This window comes from Hippocampus bargibanti, linkage group LG06, assembly GCF_051943395.1.
Source record: "Hippocampus bargibanti isolate YZ-2025 linkage group LG06, ASM5194339v1, whole genome shotgun sequence".
Taxonomy (NCBI): Eukaryota; Metazoa; Chordata; class Actinopteri; order Syngnathiformes; family Syngnathidae; genus Hippocampus; species Hippocampus bargibanti.
Genome location: NC_142739.1, coordinates 14,333,700 through 14,357,500, shown reverse-complemented (window position 1 = coordinate 14,357,500; position 23,801 = coordinate 14,333,700). Strand labels below are relative to the sequence as shown.

The window sequence follows — 23,801 nt, the reverse complement described above, 5'->3', positions numbered from 1 at the left end:
AAATAATAATAATAATACATCTTATTTCACAACCTGGAGCTGAACACGCTCAAGACAGTTGAGATGATCGTGGACTTCAGGAAACATCCATCACCACAGCTACCCCTCACACTATCCAACTGCCTTGTGTCAACCGTTGAGACCTTCAAGTTTCTGGGAATCACAGTCTCCCAGGACATGAAGTGGGAGGTCAACACAAACTCTATTCTGAAAAAGGCCCAACAGAGAATGTACTTCCTGAGGCTGATAAAGAAGCATGGCCTGCCACAGGAGGTGCTGCAACATTTCTACACGGCTGTCATCGAATCCATCCTGTGTTCTTCCATCACCGTTTGGTTCGGGGCCGCCACAAAAATGGACAAAATCCGACTTCAACGGACAGTTAGAACGGCGGAAAAAATCATTGGCACCGCCCTACCCACTCTCGAGGACTTGCACACTGCAAGAATCCGAACAAGGGCGCGGAAAATCCTACTGGACCCTCCGCACCCTGCCCACCACCTTTTCCAGCTACTCCCCTCAGGCAGGCGCTACCGATCCATGCGCACCAAATCCAGCAGACATTTAAACAGCTTCTTCCCCCAAGCCATTAACTCTTTGAACTCTTCAACAGTAGCCAAAATGGAACTGTATAGTGCCACTTAGCAGTTTTTTTGACGACGATACTAGTGCAGCGTGTTCTACCGGAAACAAATTCCTTGTGTGTTCTACATACTTGGCAATAAAGATGATTCTGATTTCAAGCGCCTTTCAAAACACCCAAGGACACTTTACAATAAAAACAATAAAACAAAGCACATAACAATAAATAATAATAATAATACATTTTATTTCAAGCGCCTTTCAAAACACCCAAGGACACTTTACAATAAAAACAATAAAACAAAGCACATAACAATAAAACCATACGTAAAATGATACATAATAAAATAGCACATAGAACGATACATTGAAAGCAATTTTAAACAAGTGGGTTTTGAGGTGAGCCTTGAAAATAGGGAGGGAGTCAATATTGCGGATGTTGGGTGGAAGAGAATTCCAGAGTTTGGGAGCAGAGCGGCTGAAAGCTCTGCATCCCATCGTGGTGAGACGGGCAGAGGGCACATAGAGGTGAAGGGAGGATGAAGATCTGAGGGACTGAGAGGGAACAGAGATTTGAAGCAGGTCAGAAAGATAGGGAGGGGCAAGGTTATGGATGGCTTTGAATGTAAACAGAAGTATTTTGAATTCGATACGATGTTTAACAGGTATCCAGTGGAGTTGCTGGAGGACAGGGGTGATGTGGTGAAAGGAGGGGGTTCTAGTGATGATCCGGGCTGAAGAATTTTGGACGAGTTGGAGTTTATGGAGAAATTTCTGGTTGATACCGAAGAGAAGTGCGTTGCAATAATCGATGCGGGAGGTGACGAGACTGTGGATAAGGATAGCAGTGGTGTGAGGGGTGAGCGAGGGACGGAGACGGTTAATATTACGGAGGTGGAAATAAGCAGACCGAGTTATGTTATTTATATGGGACTGAAAAGATAGTGAGCTATCGAGGATGACACCCAGGCTTTTGACCTGAGGGGAGGGGGACACAGTTGAACTGTCAATGGTGAGAGAGAAACTGTTAGTTTTGTGGAGGGTGGATTTGGTACCGACAAGGAGAAGTTCGTTTTTTTCACTGTTAAGCTTGAGAAAGTTATGGGAAAGCCAGGATTTAATTTCTGAGAGGCAAAGTGAGAGGGATGAAGGTGGAAGAGAGGCGTCGGGTTTGCTGGAGAGGTAGAGTTGGGTGTCATCCGCGAAGCAGTGAAAGTGAATGCCAAACTTACGGAAAATATTGCCAAGAGGAAGTAGGTAGATAATAAAGAGAAGTGGCCCCAGGACAGACCCTTGAGGCACACCAGAGGACACAGGAGAGGACCGTGAGGTGAACGAATTGATTTGGATGAATTGTGAGCGATCAGAGAGATAGGAATGAAAGCAGCGGAGTGGGGTATGTGTGATGCCTAGGGTGGAAAGTCTGTCGAGCAGGATAGGGTGGGAAATGGTGTCAAAGGCTGAGGTCAGGTCGAGAAGGATGAGGATGGAGAGTGAACCGGCATCGGTTGCCATAAAAAGATCATTCGTGATTTTTATGAGAGCCGATTCAGTACTGTGGCGGGGGCGGAAACCAGACTGGAATTGTTCGTACAGGTTATTGTGAGTGAGGTGTGAGTGAAGCTGGGACACAACTGTCTTTTCAAGAATTTTGGCGATGAATGGGAGGTGGGAAATTGGACGCAAGTTATTGAAATCGTTTGGGTCTGAGCCAGGTTTTTTCAGGATTGGAGTGACAGCTGCGGTTTTGAGTGGGATAGGAACAATTCCAGTTGATAATGAGGAGTGAATAATGGTAGAAATAAATGGGAGAAGAGAGGGTAGGCAGGACTTGATAAGGATAGTAGGGAGTGGGTCGAGTTGACAGGAGGAGTTCTTGGATTTGGTGATAATGTCTGCGATTATAGAGGAATGGGGGAGTTCAAAGGCAGAAAGTCGTTGGGAAGGAGTAGAAAGGCTGGGAGAGGGGGTGGGGACAGAGGACCCGAGGTGCTGATGGATTTTGTTGATCTTTTCACTAAAAAACATAAGCAGAGTGTTGCATGTCTCAGAGGAATAGAAGTGTGAGGGGAGAGAGGTAGGAGGTTGTGTGATTTTGTGATAGAGGGAAAAGAGGACCCGTGAGTTTCCAGGATTAGAGTCAATGATTCCAGAGTAATATTGCGATTTTGCACGTGTGATAGAGTCCTTGTAATGGGTAAGGTGAGTTGCGTACATGTCCTTGTGAGTAGTGAGCCCAGACTTCCTGTAAAGTGTTTCAAGTTGGCGAGATTTTGTCTTGATGGAGCGGAGATGGGCGGTGAACCAGGGTGCAGACCGGGTGAATTGGACAGACCGGGACTTTACAGGAGCCAGGGCGTTGAGGGTGTTCATGAGGTCCGCGTTGTACCGAGAAACAAGTTCATCAGAGGATGAGTTGCAGTCCGGAGTCAGGGTGGCGATCATCTCAGCGAGGGTGGCAACGTTGATGTCCTTGATGTTGCGATATGTGATGACACGGGGGGTTTGGGGAGAGAGAGGGTGATGGAAACAGTGAATGAAACCAGGAAATGGTCTGTTATGGGAAGTTCATTAGCTGTGCAATTCTTAGGGATAAGGCCAGACATGCAAATGAGGTCCAGGGTGTTGCCTTTTATGTGGGTGAAAAAGTCCGAGAATTGATGTAGACCAAAGCTGTCGAGTGAGGAGGTGAAGTCTTTAGTGAGGGGAAGAGTGGAATTGTCCTTGTGGATGTTGAAGTCCCCGAGAATAATTACATTTGGTGACAGGGTGGAGAGGTGTGTGAGGACATCAGAGAATTCTTTTAGAAAGTCACAATGTGGTTTTGGTGCACGGTATACAGTGGCTATGATGGTGGGTGAGGGTCCAGAAATTATACAAGCAAGGCATTCAAACGATAGGGTTTCCTGGAGTGAAACTTGAAGGATTTTTCAGTTCTTGCGGTAAATTATCGCGAGACCACCTCCGCGGCCCAAGAGGCGGGGCTTAGAAATGTAAACAAAGCCTGGCGGAGTTGCGCCATTGAGCTCGGAGAAGTCTCCCACCATTTGCCAAGTCTCATTTATACAAAAAAAGTCAAGCTTACGGTCAATTAGAATGTCTTGGATAAGACACCCCTTTCCCGTAAGCGAGCGGACGTTGAGGAGGCCGAAGTTGACGCTGGTGGCGTCCCCACTACGAGGCGCATTAGCCGACCTAGCCAGGCCGGCTAACATACGGTGATCGACCGAGCGGCTGCTCCTTCTGCGCGGCTGGCGGACGGATGACCACAGGGAGGTGATATCCTTGGAGCCATCGAGGTGAAAGCCTCGACGTGATCCGCGGTGGATATACCTCCGGGAAGGGCGACGAGCGATTTACGGGAACCGGAGAATCGCCGGTGGCACGCTCATCCATCGGGAGCGGAACTTCAGCAGCTCCGCCGCCGAGTACTGTAGCCGTCCAACAGGTCGATGGAGAAGCGACATGATATTCACCAGCAACACCGAGAGAGAGGCAGCGGCCAGGTTAGCCCTCGACAGCGGGAACAGGTGGGTGGAGATGATAACGCGGCTTCGTCTGTGATCCGGATAAGCGACCGGGATCAAGAGATGGATCGATAGCCAACGTTCGTAGGTGATTGTCTGGTATTTCCAGAGGCTCGTGAACCATAAAAAAGCTAAAAAGAGGTTAAAAAGGCAAAAAGAAGGTAAAAACATTTCGCGGGAAAGCAGCGGCAGCCAAAGCGCAGCAGCCAAAGCGCGCCAGCCAAAGCGCGCCAGCGTCCGCTCGTCCCGGAAGCATATATATATATATATATATATATATATATATATATATATATATACACACACACACACACACACACATACATATATACATATATATACATATATATATATTGTGATGTCACGAGAGGCTGTGTCCTGGGGGGCAAATACATCCCCCTAAGATGGCTCCACCCAGAGAGAGTCTTGGCCCCACCTGGTGGAAGGCAGCAATTAAAACCACACACCTGCAGCTGATCAGGGCTTGATTGGCAAGCAAGGCTCTTAAGGCAGAGAGCCTCTGAGTGTGGAGCTTGGGGAAAGACAAGCTCGATTGCTGTGCTCTGTGAAGAAGTTGATTGCTGCGTGGAACTCATCGCCAGTTGGAACCACACGACTGGACACTGGATTTCAACCTAGCTAAGGTGGCTAGGCTACATGAGGAGGACGTCAAGAGGGGTGAGGCCTAGAGACTCTTGTAAAAGAACTCCGTCTTCAGTTTTACCTCAGAAGAGACTTTATTTGGATTTAAGTATCAGAAGAGACTTTATTTTGATAGGTATTGGAAGAGACACTATTCAAACCTTTGTTGCTTGTGAATTCCCCCTGGAACCCTTGATTAAAACCTTTTGTTTGTATCCAAACCTGTCGTCCATTGCACTTCTTGTCCTGTCCCGATGAGAGCTAGCCTCTCATGATATCACAATATATATATACATACATACATACATACATACATACATACATACAGTAAAGTCTCGTTATATCGATATCCGTCAGGGCCAGCAAGGCCTTCTCTGCTGGCCTAACATAATCAGACATCATTATCATAATTATAATAAAAGTCATTAAAAAAAAATTTTTTCATTATAATATAAATATATATTTATATATATATATATATATATATATATATATATATATATATATATATATAATTATTCTACATACTGTTTTCTTGATGTTATATTATATCCATTTGGTTATGCTCCTTTCAGTGTTGTAGTTTTAGGTCAGAGTTTTTATTCCAATCAGAATTCAGCTAGTTTGTGTCGCCAGGCTGTATGAAATCTGACCGATGCCTTCAGAATCAACAGTGAGGGCGTCTGTGCGCTGTACATGAACGGGCACATGTAGTTGATATACAGTTGCGATAGCCAATCAGATCACGAGTTGGCACAGTAAGGCCAGCTAGACGGCCTCGCTTTGAACATGACGTACGCGTCCTGTGATTGGATACTCACTTTACCACAACCAAGCTACAACAGATCAGACCCGGAAACTTTAGCAGAAAAACCAAGTATATCTACTCGCTTTTTTAACCCACAATGGCTGAAGGAGAGGACAACTCGCTGTCGCATGTAGGTAAGCCTATTCTCAAGAACAAATGAAAAAGATGTGTTTACCTTTATTTTCAACAAATAGTTCGTTTTGTGAACGTCTTGTTTTTTTTCTTATATTAAACTGACATTTTGTAATTTAGCGTAAAATCTTGTTAAAGATTGCATATTATTGGTGGACTTCATAAAACTTCATAAAACTCAGGTTTCGGCTCGTAAAGACTGCTGCGTAAACGACCAAACGTAACAAGGCTTTATTTGTGGATTTCAATGTCAAGGGAGCAATTGGAAGACAAAGTGGAGCCAAGGTAGATAAAATGATCCACTATATTTAGTGAAATGCCATTGATGTGAATCCTTGGTGGTGTGGGAGTTGGAGACATGAGCTGTTTTTTATGTTGATCTGGAGACCAAAAGACTGGTAGAAGCTAGAAATGGTGTTGATAGCATGCTGCATAGATTCTGAGCTGTGAGCTAGTACAGCACAGTCATCAGCATACTGAAGTTCACAGATGTGGCAGATATTTGTCTTTGTGTGGGACTGGAGCCGTCGGATGTTGAAGAGGTTTCCATCGAGGCGGTACTCCACCCGGATGCCATCTTCATGTCCGATGCCTTTGTGAAATAGGCATGTGACGGCAGAGATGAGGATAATAAAGAGCACTGGAGCCAAGACACAGCCCTGCTTCACCCCAGCGTTCACCCCGAAAGCTCTGACTGGAGCTCTCCGAAGAGTACTCTGGCTTGCATCCCGTCATGCAGCTGCTGGAGGATGCAAAGAAACTTGGGTGGTACCCCAAGTTTGGAGATGACACGCACACACAAACACACACTACATCAGGGGTGCTCACACTTTTTCAGCATACGAGCTACTTATAAAAACTACCAAGTCAAAATGATCTACCCACGACAAAAATGCAAAACATAATTATTTTCAAATGTTTTAAGGATTCTTTGTATGTACAATGTATGTTGATGTACCTTGCATAACTGAATAAGCCAATATTGCACAACACACATAATAACTACATATACATAACATAATAAATAACTATTAACATTTTTTGTAATTACCTGAGTTTACTTTGATGACTTGCACTGAATTGAATCAGCCAGGGATGCATAGTCCGTACAGTAGCTGCTGACAGCCAGCCTCAAGCACATTTCCAAATGTTCATCATTCATGGTGGAAGGGTATTTGGACTTAATGATCTTTATGTAGGAAAAGGCTGACTCACATAAATAAGTGGAGCCGAATAATGCAGTCAAGGAGGTAGCACATTTCCTCATGTTGGGGTACTTTTCCTGTGTGAGTAAGTTACAGAACTGTCCATAAGCCCTGGACTTCAGCAGTGAGAACACTCACAATCTCCAATGACTTTCCACATTTGCTGGGTTAAATCCTCAGCCGTGGCTTCACAGCGCCGTGTAACTGTATGTCTTGACAGCTGCAGAGCTTTGATTGAAGATAATATCTCTGAACAAGGAGTCAGCTGCTTCAACGAATGCTTCTTTTACCATCTCTCCGTCTTGGAAGGACTTATTGTTTTTAACGATGGCGTGACTCACCCGAAACGATGCTTCGGTGCCGGCTTTCGCTTTTGAAGTATGTTGAGTGAAAAATCACTGCTGTCCGGACAACATTGATTTTAGTTCGTCCATCTTTCTCTTTCTCAGCTGGCTTTTCGGCAGGAAGTCAATGTCGTATTTTCCATGAACAGTCCGCAAATGGCGCTCCACATTTTCCCATTCCGTATGAAAGTAATATGTTTTGCCCCCTTACTTGGTCCATCTTTCTCACTCATTTTGATCACCATATGTTTTAGCAAGGGCTTAAAATCTGAGGTAATTCGCTGACTAGCTTGTAAATTTTGCTGCGTTTAGCGCCGTTGTTTACGCATGCACGGCGACCTAAAGGTAAAAATTCCATAGAAATAGATAGGTTTAGAAGTGGCGTAGAGACGATGTTGATGGCAAACCCGGAAGTGACGGCACGAGTTGTAGCGTCCATAGTAACGTGGCTTGGTTTGGCATAGAAATAAGATAGTTTTGAGCGTATTTAGGTCTATTTAACGTATGGATGCTGTAAAAACGAACAACAGTTGGGGGCCGCAATGTTTCGCTTACGGATGCTTCAACTACAAGCTGAAAAACAAAGGAATTTCGTTCTTCAAGTGAGTGAAAATGAAATTTCTATAAAAAGAAAAAAAAATAATTCGTTTTGCGATGTTTTAGCGACTAATTTTCGTCCTGTTTTCGATCTTCGTCCGTGTATAAGTACGTTCTAGCTGTTCTTCATTAGTATGAAATTGAATTGGCTCTGCCTCCTCAAGCATGTAACTAATTCGACACTAAATTTGAACTGCAGGGGTGTGCGTTTCACTAAACATTGCTAATTTAGCAATATTGCTAATATATTGTTAAATTCATTGTTAACGCTAAAAACGTGTCTCACTAAACATCATTTAGCAATATTGTTAACGCTTAGCAATATTGCTAAATAGCAAAGTTTAGTGAAACGCGCCCCAGGTTAGCCGACTCTGCTCATACAACATACTAATAATTACTTCTTGATCTTTTTGATCCGTTGTAGATTTCACACATATATACACTATACACAGTGTTACCTAATCCTCTACAATTTCTGATTTAGTCCAATTCCGATCACCAATTAAGTATGATCATTCTTTATGAATGTTATTTTTTTCACGTTTGAAGATTGGTTACAATCACATTCAAAAGATAATTATACTATGTATTTGAATTTTCAATCTTAAAGAGCTGTCATTTCTATTATTTATAACATTTTTAGACTCTGAATAAATATACATCAATAGTGGTGTATTTAATTTCAATTGTATGTTTTGGATTATAAAAAAATTATAATCCAAAGCAATCTGATCTTGAAAGTTGAGGTTTTTGGACTTGTCCGACTTCACATCGCGCCGAAAGACGACGTGAGAGTGAAGTAGTTGTCTTCTAAAACATATTTAGCCACAAAGTATTAGAATTTCGTCGAATACCGGAAGAAAATCGACGAAGAACGAGCAAAAATTATTCATATGGTACGGAACTGTGTCAGAGGCTACAACTTGTGAAGTCATCAGTGATGTCACGACCTGGTGACCGCGGGCGCAATGCTATTGCCTCCTTTGGGCACTTCTAAACCTATCTATTTCTATGAAAAATTCAGTTGTCATCTGAATGGTTGCCCTGTATGTCAATCAAGTGACGGGACGTTTGATAGGCTGACAAATGTTTTTTACTGTCACGCTGTGATCGACCAGTACTACCTCCGCGATCGACCAGTAGATCGCGATCGACGTAATGAGCACCCCTGCACTAGATCAATGCATGATTACATGCACTGGCTGCTCCAAGCAAACCAACACCAGACTCGAATACTACCTACCAAAAAGTTCCAGTCGATATTGATGCGGTCAGCCAGGCCGGTGATAAGGAGGCAGAGGTAGGCGGAGGACAGGAAGAAGGCAGTGACAGATACAAACATCACCCAACCTTGCAGCAGAGGGACTGGCACATTGGAGGAAGCCACCAGGGTCCATACTAAACCACCAAATAGCTAGAGACACAAGCATCAGCATGTCAATGGATAACTTTATGATCAGAATTTCAAAATACACCATTATACCTCATTGTACCAAAATGGTGCTTTACTTTTGCTTCTGCTGTTCGTCACCAGTATAAAGTACAACTATGACAATATACAGTAATTCAGTCAAAATTTGAAACACTTGATAATACAGTCTTACATCCATTTTTTTCCCAAATCCGCCTATCCTCACAAGGAGAGTGAGGTGTGCTGCGGTCTATCCCAGCTCTATACGGGCAGTAGGCAGGGTACACAATGCCAGGCAATCACAGAGCATACAGACGAACTACTGTCCACGCTCAGAATCACACCTAGGAATGATTTGGAGGCCCCAATAAACCTGTCATGCATGTTTTTGCAATGTGGGACAAAACCGGAGTACTGAGAGAAAACCCACGCTGGCATGGGGAGAACATGCAAACAGCACACCAGAATCGAACCCTGCACCTCTGCACTGTTCACATCGGGTCAACCCCCAAAATACAATAACCCTCATAGTCGAACCAAATAATCATGATGTGTGAAGCCCCTAAATCAATTGAGAGGGCTCATTAAGCATAAGGTACAAATGTAACTAGTGGGCTTTGCTTCGGCGAAGTGGGCGGGAGCGCTCCTTATTTCATATTGTTTGTGTTTCCACCGCAGAGGGAAACCTATCAAAGACAAAGAGTAAATACTGCATGTGATGATAAGGTCTAAAAATACTTGGGTCAAAAATCACACATTTTAGGTTAAGTATGACCCACTTTGTTCAAAAAGAACCGACCTACAAATGGGTCAATTGTAGGTAAAAAAAGGATATTCCGTTTTTACCCAAGTTTAGGGGTTAAATGAAAAGAACAAATAGGGTCAATGCAATAAATTGGTTTATTCCATTTTGACACAAATTCTCAATTTTAATGAATATCAATTATTTCATCTATCCATCCATCCTTCCATTCATCTATCAATTTTCTTATCCATTTATCCTCACTAAAGTCATGCATGGGGCATGCTGGAGCTGATTACAGCTCTCTCCTGGCAGGAGGCAGGATACACCCTGAACTGGTTGCCAGTCAACCACAGGACAAACAGATGAACAACCATCTGTGCTCACACTAAGGCCAAGGGACAATCTAGAGTGCTCCATTAACCTGGCGTGCATGTTGTTAGAATGTGGGAGGAAACCAGAGTACCCAGAGAAAATCCACACAGGCATGGGGAGACCATGCAAACGCCACACAGGAAGCCTGCACCTCTGTCAACCACAGGGCCATCTTCTGTTATTTATCTATAATTAGTTTTTGTCATTGTTTTGATTAAAATAAACCAACATTTTAATGTTTTAATCTATATTAAACTCTGGCTAATAAATTAATGTAACTTATGTTTTGCACATTAAAATTCCAAAATAATTTTTTTTAATCCTTTGTAAAAAAAAACTATATTAAAATGTTCTGCTTTTAATTAATAACTCTGTTAGTGTTAAGGAACCATATTAATCCATATTTATTTTAAATAAGTCTGTGATATTTAAATTTCACAAAAAAGATTGCTCCATTTGAGAGACACTGGCATTGCATATACAATACTGTAGAGCACAGGTGTCAAAGTCAAGGCCTGCGGGCCAAATCCGGCCAGCCACATCATTTTTTTCGGCTCGCGAAAGCAAATCAAACTTGTTAAATTCCATGATGATTGCTAAAATCTGAGCCAACATTTCATATTTTTGGATGTCAACCACAATAAAAGTCATTATTCTTGACTTCAAATTTGAAAACGAGTTATTCATTAATTTGCTGTGTGCTCTATATGTAATATTTGAAGGGATTTAAACATTCTAATGGGTTCCCCAAATTCATAACGGCCCTCGAGAGGAAACAATAACTACAATGTGGCCCGCGGCAAAAAATGACTTTGACACCCCTGCTGTAGAGTGTAGAATATTCAACATGTGTAAATTACAAAAAGTGCTCAATAAATAGTCAGTATGTTTACTTTCTTTTAGTTTTAGGTTTGTTACCTGGTTTGATGACCCAATTTTGGTATAATTAGAGTGGGATAAAAATCTTTCCCATTAAACCGAAAACAAATTAAACAATTGTATCATTAAATTGTTAAACAAATCATTACACGATTCGAACGGTACAACGGTACAATATACCCCATTCACATGCTATGATAAAAGCCTGGCAAATGTACGCCTCACTAGAAGATAAAGGAAAAATAATTCAAATAAGTAAAACCTCGGAGGTGTCAATGACCGGGAGATCACCTTGCAGTTCTGAAAGGTCGTCAGGAGAGACCATGGGGTTGCTACAAGTCTAATGTGGCTAAATATCCACTACAGTCATCCCATGAGTTCGGGATCAAAACTTACGATTTCTAAGCAGATCAGGGCCCCGGAGTAAGTCCTCAACACGTCCAGACCTAAAGGCAGCGAAATTGTGGGTGCTGAGAAGGAGGTGGCAGCAGGATTGGTGGCCGGCTCCGACATCTCTCAGCCCGCTTCTCTCTGTCCGTTCTTTCTCGGCCGCCTCTCTGGCTCGCTCGCCCCCGAGAGAACTAAAGGGTACAACGGACAGGAAGCGCGGAGGAAATTCCTCCGGAGTCATGTGTCCTTCTCTAACAGAACAGGTCAGACAGGTGCACCGGCCACTCCCTTGAAGCCATGATGCTGCGTTTATAGACATCACGGTTTCACGAAAACTTCAATTTCAAAATGCCCTGGGCTCATGAGGCTATGAAATACAGGTAAATCTCCCTGTTGATTTCCCGAATATTGATGAGAGAAATCACCTATAAACTAAGCAATTACCCCTCGCCCCACTACCACCACTAACAACTAATGCAAAACTCGACTGGATTGCATCCAAAAGTGTGAGCCTGCATGTAGAATAACTGGTCAAATCAATTAATTAGTTTTCTTGAACCAAAGAAAATCCTTTTGACCTCGTTTATTGACCAAAGGCTTATTTGTTTAGTGGGTCCTGGAATATCAGTGCTGATCCTTTTTTTAGCGAACTGAGAAAAAAAAAATCTGAAAATGAATAGACTATTTGTTACTATTGACAACTGGGGTTGAAACTGGGGCTACAAGTAAAAATCTGCTGTATAACTTCTTCCAATTGCTTTTAAACATGATTTAGGTTGAGGTTATTGTTTTTTTTTTCTTCTTCTTTTTACTCCCTCTGTAGCGTTCACACGGCCGATTTGATATCGGTGCTGCCCCTTAAACTAGCATTTGCCACGGATTAAAACTTTTAACTACCTCATGTGCAGGGTTAAATTTGCTCCGGTTTAAGCTGTTTTCAGCGGCTCCACAAGTATAACTTTGCAGATTGGTGCTACATCGGAGTAAAAGTTGTTGTTTTTTCCACACCCCTAATCACATCTGAAGGCAACAATTTTGCACTTGATCACCCAGTTGAAACACACACTGATGGTATTGCAAGAAGGAATAGAAGGACAAAGTGGGTCATTCATTGATTACTTATTAGTGACCAAGAGAAGAAATGAAGGCAAACGAAAGGGCAATGGTGTGGCTACTAATTAATATAAATGCAGAAGCAAAGATGGCAAAACATGTAACAGTGAGTATAGAATGTAGCGGTAAATTGACATCAGAGAAATAACAAGAAAAACTTCCACACTGATGTTACAACACACTAATGAGTTAAACTTGACGCTTTGAGGAGTCATATAGTTGTTGGTTTGTCAAGATCATGCTACAGTTAATATTTAGCCAGGATTTGGAATACAAGTACAAATATTGACTTAACCTCTAAGGGCATATCGGCCCTGAGTTAGGAGAGGTGGCCAGTTCCAGTGAATAAAGGGATGGTGCGACGGCACATCACATGCGATCATGCCATTGTTTTTTGGAGCCCCAATGTTTGCTAGGCAAATCATGGTCACAGAGAGAGCGATATTCAGCAGGTTGCCTGGATAGTTTTTTTTTAATATGCTATGATTCTATCCATCCACATTCTAATACACTTATCGTCACGAGGGATAGGCTCTGCTGGAGCATATCCCAGCTCTCTTCGGGCAGTAGGCGGTGGACAACCTGAAGCGGATACCAGCTAATCGCAGGGGCATGAAAAGACAAATAACCATTCGCGCGCACACTTGCACCTAGTGACGATTTGGAGTGTTCAATCAGCTTGCCACGTGGGAGGAAACCAGAGTGCCCAGAGAAAATCTATGCATGCGTGGGGAGAGCATGCAAACTACATAAAAAGCAGGAAGGCCAGAGGTTTTATTTCCTTTTTAGACTTCAACGTCTGTCAATAAATAATGTTAAAATCCAGATATCATGGAATTATTCAAAACTACCGATCCTTTCCTAAAATTGTTATCCACAAAAAAAGGGGTTGTACAATATTTGTAGTTTATTTTTCTTTATTAGCAGAGTGGTTAATGTTCAAAACTCATTTGACAGTTTGACGATAAATGAATGTTTCCTGTTGAACTCATGTTTAAATATAACTCAAATCATTGCTTGTACACATAATTATGAGGGTAGTACATGATTTCTGTTTTAATAATTTTCTGGTGGAGCAGCAAAAGATGATTATTTTGCACACAGTTCAATAGAAGGGAAGTCACTCACAACATCCTTACACACACACACACATATACACACACACGCACGCACACGCACACACACACGCGCACACACACACACACACACACACACACACACACACACACACACACACACACACACACACACACACACACACACACACACACACACACACACACACACACACACACACACACACACACACACACACACACACACACACACACACACACACACACACACACACACACACACACAAACATGTTAATCCTCACATATCCAAGAAAGTCTCTCAGTACAGCGCATATCATTCCATCCCTGCCCTGAACGAGAATGCTCCACACAGTCCTCTGCACTGGTAACATCATTTGGTTCCCCTCTTTGCCAATATCCTTTAAAGTCCAGTTCCTTCCCATTCACCCACATCCACTTGCCCTCATGCTCCAAGTCAGAGAGACCAATCCACACTCTATCATAATACACAGAGATAAAATCTTCCTCCTCCTTTGAGGTGACAATGACCAGGTCACCTCCTCGGTCTTGACAGTCTCTTCGACTTGTTTTCCATGACCTTGTTTCACCTTTCTCAGAGATGTAGTAGCATTTTTCCTTGAATTTTACCCACTTTGTTGGGCAAAGTTTGACTGAAGAAGCAGAAAAAAGGACATGATTAATATATTCATACATAAAACCCATCCATTTTTGGAACCATTTTATGGCAGTAGTCGGGGGACACCCTGAACCGATTGCCAGCCACTCGCAGGGTGCACAGAAACATGCAACCATCTGCACTCACACTCACTTCTCGGATCAATTTAGAGTATTTAAACTGATGTCAAAGGAAAGTGGATGTACCCGGAGAAAATCCACGCAGGCAGTCAGAGAACAAACTTGACAAAGCAAGGGCGGAACTGGATTTGAACACAGTACTTCTGCACCGTGAGGTTGACGAATTAACCAGTTGACCACTGGGCCGCAAATAAAAATCCAGTAACGTTATTTACATCGACAGATAAATAGAATAGCCCTCTTTTGTAATTAAATGGACAGTGAAACAAAAGTGTCAAGTTAGTTCTTCATGTAATCTTCATCTTGCTAAATTAATTGTTCTGAGCAGGAACCCCAAAGCAGGATGGTTGTGCTTACTATCTTTTTTCTAAGTATGCCGCACCCACCTGATCTGTTTTGATTTAACTCTTGAGTCTCCTCCTTCAAGCCGTCCCGACTTGCAACCACTTTGCTGAACCGGCTCTGCAGCACCTCCAGCTCTTTGGTCAGATTGCTGGACATCAAACTCAATTGGTCCCGTTCAACTGTGAGGTTATCCCGCTCTGTCCTGAGGCCGTTGCGCTCAGTTTGTAGGGTATCTTTCTCATTTTGTAGGGCATCTAGCTCACGTCTAAGGGCTTTTTGTTCTTTTTGGAGGATGTCTTTGTCATTCTGGAGGGTGTCTCGCTCACGTCTAAGCACTTCTTTTTCCTTTTGAAGGATGTCTTTGTAATTCTTGAGGGTGTCTCGCTCATTTCTTAGAGCCACTTGCTCCGTTTGGAGACTGCTTTTATCATACTTGAGAGTATCAAGCTCACTTTTGAGAAATGTATGTTCAATCTGAAGCGTGTCTCGCTCATGTTGTAGAGTCTCCTTCTCATTCTTTAGCAAGTCCCTCTCACTTTTTAGCTGTTCTTCCTCCTTTTTTAGGACTTCTTGTTCAATTTTCAGGTTGTCTCGCTCATTTTTGATTACCTCCTGCTCATTTTGGAGGGTATCTTGCTCAGTCCTGTGAGTTCCTTGTTCAATTTTTAGTGCGTCACGTTCGCTATGGAGGGAGTTCCGCTCCTTTTCAAGAACAACTCGCTGGTTCTGAAGTATATCTCGCTCATTTTGAAGGCGGTCTCGCTCCCCCTTGACAGTGTCCTTCTCATTAGTCAGAGAACAGACTTTGGTCTCTAACTGATTATTGCTTTCTAACAAGGTGTTGTATTTGCCTTGCAACTGAACATAGTGTGAAGTCAGATTGGGAGAGGTGGAGAGACCAACAGACCATTGTTGAGTGTCATTCAGGGGGCTTGGTTCGATGTCTGCAACAAAATGAATACATTCTGAGTCTTTAAAAGCACCCCAGGAGAAGGTTGTCTAAAGCAACAACTGTCGATGAGCTCCCAATGCAATGACGTAAGCACAGTGTTGTTTGGCCTTGCAATCGTGTCAAGACATGTACTCACGTTGGCCCACCATGGCTATGATAATAAGCAGCAGGAGAAGATAGAGCAGCCCCAGACAGAGTGCGACACCTCCAATCCACCTAACTGAATCACAAATAACAAAATACAGAGGAGCAGAATTCATTTGGTCAAGTATTATCATTTTTAAAATATATAAATCCAAGTGGTTTTTACCTGATTTCGGAACTCTCCCTCCATATTCAGATTTTGATTCCATTAATTCCCAACCACCTCCTGTAATCATCCCAGATTTGCTGTTAAATGTCAGTGACATGTGTCTGATTTGTATTGGCACCCTCTTGGTTGACACCAACACCAAGTGTTGCAACAAAAAATCATTGCTTAGGCTTTGTCATCTGCTGAATCAGGAAAAAAAAAACTGCCACGCCTTTCTATGATTTTAAAGGAGCCGTCTGGGGAAAAACAGTTAAGACCTGTAATAAATCGAAGGAGCAAATGGAGTACCAATCCTACAATCAAAAGTCATGTGTCATCCTCTCTGTGTACTTAAATCTAGAGGAATTTGTTAAACTCAGTTTGTCATGGGTCGTGTCTTTCATTATCAGGAAAAGGTGGTCCAAATCTTAAAGATAATAGGACAGTCAGTAAACTTCATATTTCTTTATTTCAATAAAAGGAAGTCACCAAACTGACTGGGCAAATTTTTCAAGATGCGTTTCTTTATAGCCCTTACTCGAAATTTAAATACCTCATTGTCAAAATAAACTGTTTTGGATAGAAATTTGAACGCGTCAAGGTCATTGACATTGTCGTGATTGGGGTGGTAGAGTGGTTGTCTTTATAATTCCCGTGGGTTTGATCCTCAATCACTGCAACGCCCTCAAAGGTGCCTTGAGCAAATAGCAGTTGCGGCTGATGCTGCATCATTTCAGTCGATAAAATGGTGAGACGGCTCTTTGAGTACCTGGGTTGAAAAGCTTTATACTGTTCAAATTGTACACTGTATTTTTAGTATAAGTATCAGCATATCTTTATTAAGGACATAAACATTCAATCAGCTTTCCACATGGGAGGAAACCAGTCTGCCCAGAGAAAACCATGCAAGCACAGAGAGAGCATGCAAACTCCACATATAAAGCAAGAAGGGCACAGTTTTTATTTCCTTTTTACAGTTGAATGACTGTAAGTAAATAATGTTCAAATCCAGGTACCATAGAGTTATTAAACACAACCCATCCTTTTCTAAAACTGTTCGGCACAAAAATGGGGTTGTGCAATAGTTTTTTTTTCTTCTTTTTTTTATTAGCACATTGATTAATGTTCAAAACTCATTTGACAGTTGAAGAATAAATGAATGTTTAATGTTGAACTAATCTTTAAATATAACTGGAAAATATTGCTTGTACACATAATTAAGAGGGTAATACATGATTTCTGTTTTCATGATTTTCTAGTGGAATAGAAAAAGGTGATCATTGTTTTGCACACTATTCAAAAGAAAGCAGTGACGTGCAGTCAGTGGAGACAGGTGAGGCAGTGCCTCACCTGTCATCATGGAAAGCTGTCATGGAAATATCAAATGAAAAAATACATTAAACAGTTAGATGTATTTAGTGATTTGTACTTTAAAGTTCTCGTCCATTTAACTTTACCGTTTTAGGATTTTTTTCAAAATCGCTGAATTTACCGTTCAAATACTAAGTAGAGACGAGCGGTGACGTCATTGATGACGTCAGTGCCTCACCAGCCATGAACCTCACCGTACGTCACTGAAAGAAAGGAAGTCTTCCACACAAACACACATACAGACACACACACGCACGAACACACACACACGCACTCACACTCACACTCACATGCAGCCACGCACACTTGCACACAAGCACACGCACGCACACATGCACACACGCACACACACACACACACACACACACACACACACACACACACACACACACACACACACACACACACACACACACACACACACATACACACACACACACACACTCACAAATATGTTAATCCTCACAAATCCAAGAAAGTCTCTCAGTACAGGGCATGTCATTCCATTCCTGCCGTAAACGAGAATGCTCCACACAGTCCTCTGCACTGATATCATCATTTGGTTCCCCTTATTGCCAATATCCTTGAAAGTCCAGTTCGTTCCCATTCACACACTTCCACTTCCTCTCATGCGCCAAGTCAGAGACATCAATCCACACTCTATTATAATATACAGAGATAAAATCTTCCTCCTCCTTTGAGGTGACAATGACCAGGTCACCTCCTCGGTCTTGACAGTCTCTTCGACTTGATTTCCAGGTCTTTTTACACCTTTGTCAGAGATGTAGTAGCATCTTTCCTTGAATTTTACCCACTTTGTTGGGCAAAGTTTGACTAAAAGAAGCAGAAAAATAAGACACCATTAATATACGCATACATGAAATCCATCCATCATACATTTTCTGAACCGCTTTATCCTCCCAGGGGTGTAGTAGGCAGGGAAATCCTGAACTGATTGCCAGCCTCTCGCAGAGCACACAAAAACATGCAACCATCCGCACCCATACTCACATCTCGCAACGATTTGGAGTGTTTAAGCTGCCGTGCATCTTTTGGCGATGTCAAAGGAAGAGAATATGCAAATTTGACACAGCAAGGGTAGAACTGGAATTGAACCCAGTACTTCTGCACTGTGAGGTTAACTACGTGACTACACACAGTATATTGGACCCGACCTAAAATGAGGGACAGACACCACCCAAGGGTGGTGAGCCGAGGATTTATTTATATATATATATCATCACATCTCATTTTCCGTACCGCTTATTCCTCATTAGGGTCGCCGGGGTTGCTGGAGCCTATCTGAGCTATCTTCGGGCACGAGGCGGGGGACACCCCGAATTGGTTGCCAGTCAATCGCAGGGCACACAAAGACATACAACAGTCACTCTCACACTCACACCGAGGGACAATTTGGAGTGGTCAATCTGCCTGCCATGCATGTTTTTGGAGTGTGGGAGGAAACCGGAGGACCCAGAGAAAACCCATGCGGGTCCGGGGAGAGCATGCAAACTCCACGCAGGGAGGCCGGACCGGGACGCGAACCGGCGACCTCTGCACTGTGAAGCCGGTGTGCTAACCACTCGACTACCGGGCCGCCCTATATATATATATATATATATATATATATATATATATATAGATGCGGCTGGATAGCTCAGTTGATAATGCTCCACACAGTCCATCGGTTTGGCATATGGGAGACGAGGGTTCGAATCCCACATGCCGGCTCAGACGTCGCCCGGCCAAACAAGGTCTGCGTCAGGTGCTGGGGAACCAGAGCACCCTGATGAAAAATGGGCTACTGGAACAAAGCGGAGATGGACGAGATGCGATAACATGGCTCTGTTGGAATGCTACTACTCAAGCAACCCTAGTCAGAGGGGTTACATGCGGAGAATGGGGGCTGAATGGTTACTTCGAAACCCACAGTCACGGTTGACCAGGAAACAACTAGTAGCTCAGTGTTCCAATATCCACAAACGGCAATTGCTATCACAACTTGAGATTGATGAGGTACAACACAAATTCCGAGGTGAAGGGCCCCAGGCTGCCACATCACAGGAAGAGGTTCAACCAGAGATTGGGAGGCAAGCCCCAATGAATAATGAGATTGGGAAGCCAGCCCCAATAAATGAAATGCTGAGCGAGGCAGCAAATGACCTGAGAGATAAGATCATGGCAAGAATGAAAACTGGGCAACGAAGGCACCGATTACAACGGCTATGTGAAGTACCACCTGAAAGTCTCATGGAAACTGTGAATGCAGCACTGAGAACGATCCCGACCGGAACGATCACGGAAACCAATGAGCTGATATACACCTCAGCATCAGTGATCCTAGACATGCTTGGCTACAAGAGCAACCATGAGAGCCACGAGATTCATTACCCACCATGGAAAAGACGGTTGGAGGCCAAGATCAAGGCGGCTCGGAAAGATGTGAGTCAATTGACGGAGACCCAGAGAGGTGTGAATAAAAAAAGGCCAATACCCAAGAGGTACATGCAGATAACCATACCTGAAGCACTCGAAACTGCCAAACAAAGGCTCCAGGCCTTGGCCAGTCGCCTAAAGAGGTACACGAAAGAGAATGAGGCCAGAAGAATAAACAGGCTGTTCGCAACACAACCTGCGAAAGTGTACGCTCAGTGGCAGGGTTCTAACAGCAGAGCAGACCCTCCAAGGCTGGAAACTGAAAGATACTGGAAAGGCATATGGGAGAAGGAGGTCGCACATAACAGCAGTGCACAATGGCTGGTGACTCTGAAAGAGGAGCACAGCAACCTCCCTGAACAGAACCCAGTTACCATCACAGCGGCAGATATACAAGGAAGAGTCTCAGGTATGAAAAACTGGACGGCACCAGGCCCGGATATGGTCCACACCTACTGGCTAAAGAAACTCACAGCTCTCCACGAGCGCCTAGCAGCACAAATGAACCAGCTGCTGATGGATGGGACTCACCCAGGATGGCTAACCGAAGGCCGAACAATCCTGATCATGAAGGATTCCTCAAAGGGTGCAGTTCCTTCCAACTATCGGCCAATAACCTGTCTCTCCACAACATGGAAGCTCATGTCAGGCATCATTGCGGCTAAGATAAGTGGACACATGGATCAATACATGAGCAAAGCTCAGAAAGGCATTAGTAGAGATACTAGAGGTGCCAAACATCAGCTGCTGGTTGACAGAACAGTCGCTCAAGACTGCAGGTCCCGACATACCAACCTGTGCACAGCCTGGATTGATTACAAGAAAGCATATGACTCGATGCCACACACATGGATCAAGTTGTATAAGGTCAACAGGACCCTGAGAGCCTTCGTTGCAAACTCGATGAGGATGTGGAAAACCACACTTGAAGCAAATGGCAAGCCACTAACGCAAGTGTCCATCAAATGTGGCATATACCAAGGTGATGCACTCTCCCCACTGCTGTTCTGCATAGGACTGAACCCCCTCAGCCAGATAATCGCCAAGACAGGCTATGGATACCGCCTCAGAAATGGAGCTACGATCAGTCACCTCCTCTACATGGATGACATCAAGCTGTATGCTAAGAGCGAAAGGGACATAGACTCCCTGATCCACACAACCAGGATCTACAGCAGTGATATCGGAATGTCATTCGGGCTGGAGAAATGTAGTCGGATGGTGACTAAGAGGGGCAAGGTAGTTCACACTGAAGGGGTCTCACTCCCTGAAGGAACAATAGCAGACATTGAAAACAGCTACAAGTACCTCGGTATACCACAGGCCAATGGCAACCTCGAATTAGCAACAAGGAAAGCGGCTACGACCAAATACCTCCAGCGGGTGAGGCAAGTCCTCAGAAGCCAGCTCAATGGCAAGAACAAAACCCGGGCAATAAACAGCTATGCCCTGCCAGTGATCAGATACCCTGCAGGAATAATAAGGTGGCCAAAGGAAGAGATTCAGACCACGGATGTTAAGACCCGAAAACTCCTCAACATGCACGGAGGGTTCCATCCCAAGTCCAGCACCCTGAGACTGTACACAAGCCCTAAGGAAGGAGGCCGGGGACTAGTGAGTGTGAGAGCCACTGTCCAGGATGAAACATCCAAGCTCCATGAATACATCAAAGAGAAGGCTCCAACGGATGATGTACTCAGAGAATGTCTCAGTCAATGGGGAACAGAGGATGAGGTGCTGGAAGAGGGACAATCATGGGAGGAAAAGCCCCTACACGGGATGTACCACCGAACCATAGCAGAAGTGGCTGATCTCAAGAAGTCCTATCAGTGGCTAGAGAGGGCTGGCCTAAAGGACAGCACAGAGGCACTCATCCTGGCTGCCCAAGAGCAGGCCCTGAACACCAGAGTCATAGAGGCAGGGATATACCACACCAGACAAGACCCAAGGTGTAGGTTGTGCAAAGAGGCACCTGAGACAATCCAACACGTAACTGCAGGGTGTAAGATGCTGGCAGGGAAAGCCTACATGGAGCGCCATAACCAGGTGGCTGGCATAGTGGGACTTCCAGATACAGACTGACAAGATGGTAATGGCCAACCAACCAGATATCGTGGTCATAGATAAAGGGGAAAGGAAAGCCGTTGTCGTGGATGTAGCGGTCCCGAGTGATGGGAACATCAGAAAGAAGGAACATGAGAAAATCGAGAAATACCAAGGGCTCAGAGAGGAGCTGGAGAGAGCCTGGAAGGTAAAGGTGACAGTCGTGCCTGTGGTGGTCGGAGCACTTGGGGCAGTGACCCCCAAACTCGACGAGTGGTTGCAACAGATCCCGGGAACAACATCGGATATCTCGGTCCAGAAAAGCGCAGTGCTGGCAACAGCACGGATACTGCGCAGAACCCTCAAGCTTCCTGGCCTCTGGTAGAGGACCCGAGCTGAAATGGGGACAGACACCACCCATGGTGGGTGAGACGAGGATTTTTTTTTTTCGATATTCAAGGGAGTCCGAAAAAATATCGATATAACCGGGACTATCGATATATCCGACCCTGTTTGCATGTAATTTTCTCCGTGCGTGCATAGAAATAGTATCGATATAACCGGGACTATCGATATATCCGATATCGATATAACGAGACTTTACTGTGTATATATATATATATATATACACATACTGTCAAGGTAACGCGCCTCGTTAGGCAGGAGAATAGGCCCCAGAAATTAAGGAAATGAAATTGGATGGTTTAAGTCCTGCTGCAAATTCCCAATTCGACCACTAGATGGGGACAGAGGTATCCTAGCTCAGCCTGAGGCCCAATCAGTATAAACCAGAGTCAAGATACAGTAAAGTCTCGTTATATCGATATTCTCGGGAGTTGGAAAGTATGTCGATATAACCGGACTATCGATATATCCGATTCTGCGCCGAACTGCATTAACAAAAGCCGCCAAAAGAGGGCAGCCAAGCGCCATATAAGAAACGGAGCTGGCCATGAGCTCCCATTTTGTGCCTTTTTTTTTTGGTTTGAGATGTTCCCCCAATGTTGCCTCAAAATGGCACATATAATTCTTTAATGATTGCAAACATGTATGCTTTCATCTTCCGAACTACAGTGTATTTGAATCATATTCATAACTGGATGTGTAACAAGAAAGCATATTATCCGAATCTGAAGCCATTGCTTGGATTCACAAGCAATGCAAGACGTCTTGGCGTGAAGTCATTTTTATTGGTGTTTTGCTTTTGAATAAAAAGTGACATCGGTTGTCCTTTAATACACAGTATGGAATGTTAATAATTTTCAAAATCATCACGCTTCAGCAGACAAAACAAGAAACATTGTTGCAAAAAAACGATTGCATTCATATACAGTACAGTGGGCATGTACATAACACAACAGGGAAACTGCAACGCTTACATCTTACTGTATTATGTATACAATTAAAAAAAGTCATCAATCTTCTTCTGCTTCCCATTTTTACCTTTTAACACAAAGATGAGAAGGTTTCTTCAGCCGTCATCTGTAGAAATTTGAAGGTTTCGGACGTTTCGCCTCCTTTCCAAGAGGCTTCGTCAGCGAACTAAAGTCTGACTGGTCGTGTCGGCCCTATTTATATATCCCTAATGTCCAGACATGGTGGCGCCGGACACAGCTATGATAGGTCCCTACTCTCAGGTTGAGGGGGGCAGAGGACCCCTCCCTGTGGCCCCACTGATTGTTCCTACATTCCTGACTAACGACGGGCCTATTTGCCCCACTC

The 23,801-nt window shown here is 43.7% G+C and overlaps 2 protein-coding genes across 4 annotated transcripts in view; both read right to left on the bottom strand.

Annotated features, from left to right (window-relative positions):
- The window catches only part of mal2 (mal, T cell differentiation protein 2), a 17,228-nt gene extending 5,268 nt beyond the window's left edge, over positions 1 to 11,960 (bottom strand). The window contains exons 1-3 of one of the 3 annotated variants that reach the window (XM_088999168.1): positions 11,641 to 11,960; positions 9,081 to 9,251; positions 6,490 to 6,973 (exon numbers count right to left, since the gene is read on the bottom strand). In XM_088999168.1, coding sequence (XP_088855294.1) covers positions 6,749 to 6,973; positions 9,081 to 9,251; positions 11,641 to 11,757 — 513 coding nt within the window. In that variant the 5' untranslated portion in view covers positions 11,758 to 11,960 and the 3' untranslated portion in view covers positions 6,490 to 6,748. Of the gene's footprint in view, positions 1 to 6,489; positions 6,974 to 9,080; positions 9,252 to 11,640 lie in introns of those variants that run through there. The other 2 variants (XM_088999169.1, XM_088999166.1) reach the window with 2 other exon arrangements.
- A 1,686-nt stretch (positions 11,961 to 13,646) lies between these two features.
- LOC148896582 (uncharacterized) lies at positions 13,647 to 17,178 on the bottom strand. Its single transcript, XM_088998647.1, has 4 exons — positions 16,248 to 17,178; positions 16,074 to 16,157; positions 15,027 to 15,929; positions 13,647 to 14,495 (listed from the first exon to the last, which is right to left on the bottom strand). Exons 1-4 carry the CDS (start codon positions 16,345 to 16,347, stop codon positions 14,116 to 14,118), a joined length of 1,467 nt encoding a protein of 488 aa, XP_088854773.1. The 5' UTR covers positions 16,348 to 17,178; the 3' UTR covers positions 13,647 to 14,115.
- Positions 17,179 to 23,801: the final 6,623 nt, after the last annotated feature.